Below are 2500 nucleotides of genomic sequence, written 5' to 3'. Positions count from 1 at the left end.
ATCCATACGTAGGGCATTCATGTTAGTCTTCGAACTTTCGAAGGTGGATCAAGCATGTTATTGATCTTATAAATAACGAAGACCTAAAGGAACCCAGTTATTCAGTAACACAGTGATTCTCACGTCATCCCTTTTCGATAAAGACAGAGGATTCAGTGTAAATATTTAAGTTTTCCATCAGACAGAATTACTATGAATATCTTGGTGTTCCTGTTTACAGTTTACTTTTATTAATACTAGATTATGGCTCGGCGAGATAACAAGGCAATTACTGTCTCCCTGGGGAAAAAAAATGATAGTGAGAGCGTCTCTGTAATATGTATGATCAAATTTCTAAATTTTCTAATTAAATTACATGGTCTTCCCGGGTGTCTCTGTTTGTGTTCAGGTATTTTTATTACTGTTTACGCGTTTCTATCATAACTAACACTCTAGCGCCAAGGAAATAGTGATTAAGGTTGCATGTGCTTCCTTCTGTATAACGAGGAACCTCTCAGAAACTAAGGTAATAACCATTATCCATGCTATAAGCACGCTGTACCATTAGCCATTATTGGCGCAGCAATCACTGTTGGAGCGATGCCAAGAAGGTATGCAGGGCGTTATGGTGTTTGGTTGAAGAAAAAATGCAAGATCGTGTCTAGTCTGCGAAGTAAGATATTTACAGCTTTTTCTTCACGGTTCAGTTAACGTGGAATATCGGCTGGTGGGAGATTTTGGCTGAGGGAACCTTTTCTCTTTTTTTTTTTTTTTGTCTTTTTCCTTCTCTCTCTCTCTCTCTCTCTCTCTCTCTCTCTCTCTCTCTCTCTCTCTCTCTCTCCTCTCTTTCCTCTCTCTCTCTCATCTCTCTCTCATCTCTCTCACACACACATGTGTGTGTATGCATATATATATGTACATATATATAAATAAATATATATATATATATATATATATAAATATATAAATATATATACATACATGTGCATATATATATATATAATATATGTGTGTGTGTGTGTGTGTGTGTGTGTGTGTGTGTGTGTGTGTGCGTGCTTGTGTGTGCGTATGTGTATGTGTATGTGTGCGTATGTGTATGTGTATGTGTGTGTGTGTGTGTTTGTGAATGTATATACAGGCATGAATATATATGAAGAGCCTCCCTGACAAGCACTCCGAACCAGCTCTTCACTTCAGAGAACAGAACTCAACCCCGAGGCCAGACGGCCACTTAAAATGATTGTGTAACCAGAGTATACTCATGCCTTATAGGGATTGATTTCCATGATGCTAGAGCAGAATCCAGTCAGACAATCCTTTCAAATGGGTCGTGTGATCTACAGATAGGCATGCTTACACCTTTACACATAAATAATATCAATGAAACCAACGTTTTATATATAAAATGATAGCATTTCAATTAAATATGTAGCCCTTTCGGCAACTTATTTGCTCACATCTTCCGTCATCAGACTTGTTTCCTCCCGCAGGTCACATGGCTTCGGAAGCGCGACGCCCATGTGCTAACCTCAGGCCTGTTCTCTTACACGAACGACCAGAGGTTCACCGCCCTGCACGCCGAGGGCTCGCCTGACTGGGTTCTCAAGATAACCTACCCGCAGACGAGAGACTCCGGCATCTACGAGTGCCAGGTGTCGACGGAGCCCAAGATATCGAGGTTCTACACCCTCAACGTCGTGGGTAAGTTCCTGTGACTTTGTCCAGCGATGGATGTCTACAGATTACGGGGACTTGTTTGTACGGGGCGGAGATACGGAGATACGGAACCCGTGCGTAGGGGGAAAATCCCTATAAAGAATTCCTACTCTTTGATATCGTGCTCTCTAGGGAGGGCGAGGGCGAGGGGAGAGCGAGTCGCTAGGGAGACTATGGGAATGATAGGTCATAGGGGAGAATGCGGCGCGGAGGCGGAGCCATAGGGAAGGGGAGAGCCCGTCGAGAAACAAAGGAAATGTGGCGGAAAGGAAAGAGAAAAAATTAGAGGCGAAGGGAAAATTAAAGACAGATAGATGACAGAGGGGACGAGAGGAGAAACAGGACAGGGTCACTCAGGAAAGAGAGGGGACGGAAGGCCTCAGGGGAAGCGAGGGGAAGGTGTTTCGCATACAAGAAGGTGTAGAGAGATAACAAGGGCGGAGGAAGGATCAAACAAGTCGACAATGCACACCGTGATTAGAATCTGTCGATGCGTCACGGGACAATAATGAACCTTATAATTGATTTGGGGAATTGTGGGATTTTCACAATAGTAGATAACTTTCGGGAAATAGGTTTCGGCCGGAAGAAAACCCGTGGGTAAATATGGTGTCCAACTGTCTGTTTAATTTGTCTTTCCATTTGGTTGCGTATTTTATCTCTGCTGTAGATCAACGGCTTCCCTCTTTCCATTTCCAGAATTATAAGTTTATCTAAGATTCCTATATCCCGTTTCGTCTAGTATCTTCTCTCTCTCTCTCTCTCTCTCTCTCTCTCTCTCTCTCTCTCTCGCTCGTTCTGTTCC

At 43.0% G+C, this 2500-nt stretch overlaps 1 protein-coding gene across 2 annotated transcripts in view; it reads left to right on the top strand.

The window, feature by feature from the left end:
* The window catches only part of LOC125047314, a 124240-nt gene that overhangs the window by 100070 nt on the left and 21670 nt on the right, over positions 1-2500 (top strand). For both annotated transcript variants that reach the window (XM_047645567.1, XM_047645566.1), the window contains one exon: positions 1470-1680. In XM_047645567.1, the coding sequence (XP_047501523.1) occupies positions 1470-1680 (211 nt within the window). The remainder of the gene's footprint in view (positions 1-1469; positions 1681-2500) is intronic.

The sequence above is a fragment of the Penaeus chinensis genome, chromosome 40 (genome assembly GCF_019202785.1).
Source record: "Penaeus chinensis breed Huanghai No. 1 chromosome 40, ASM1920278v2, whole genome shotgun sequence".
Taxonomy (NCBI): Eukaryota; Metazoa; Arthropoda; class Malacostraca; order Decapoda; family Penaeidae; genus Penaeus; species Penaeus chinensis.
The sequence above is the reverse complement of the archived record's forward strand: the minus strand, read 5'-3'. Positions and strand labels throughout refer to the sequence as shown.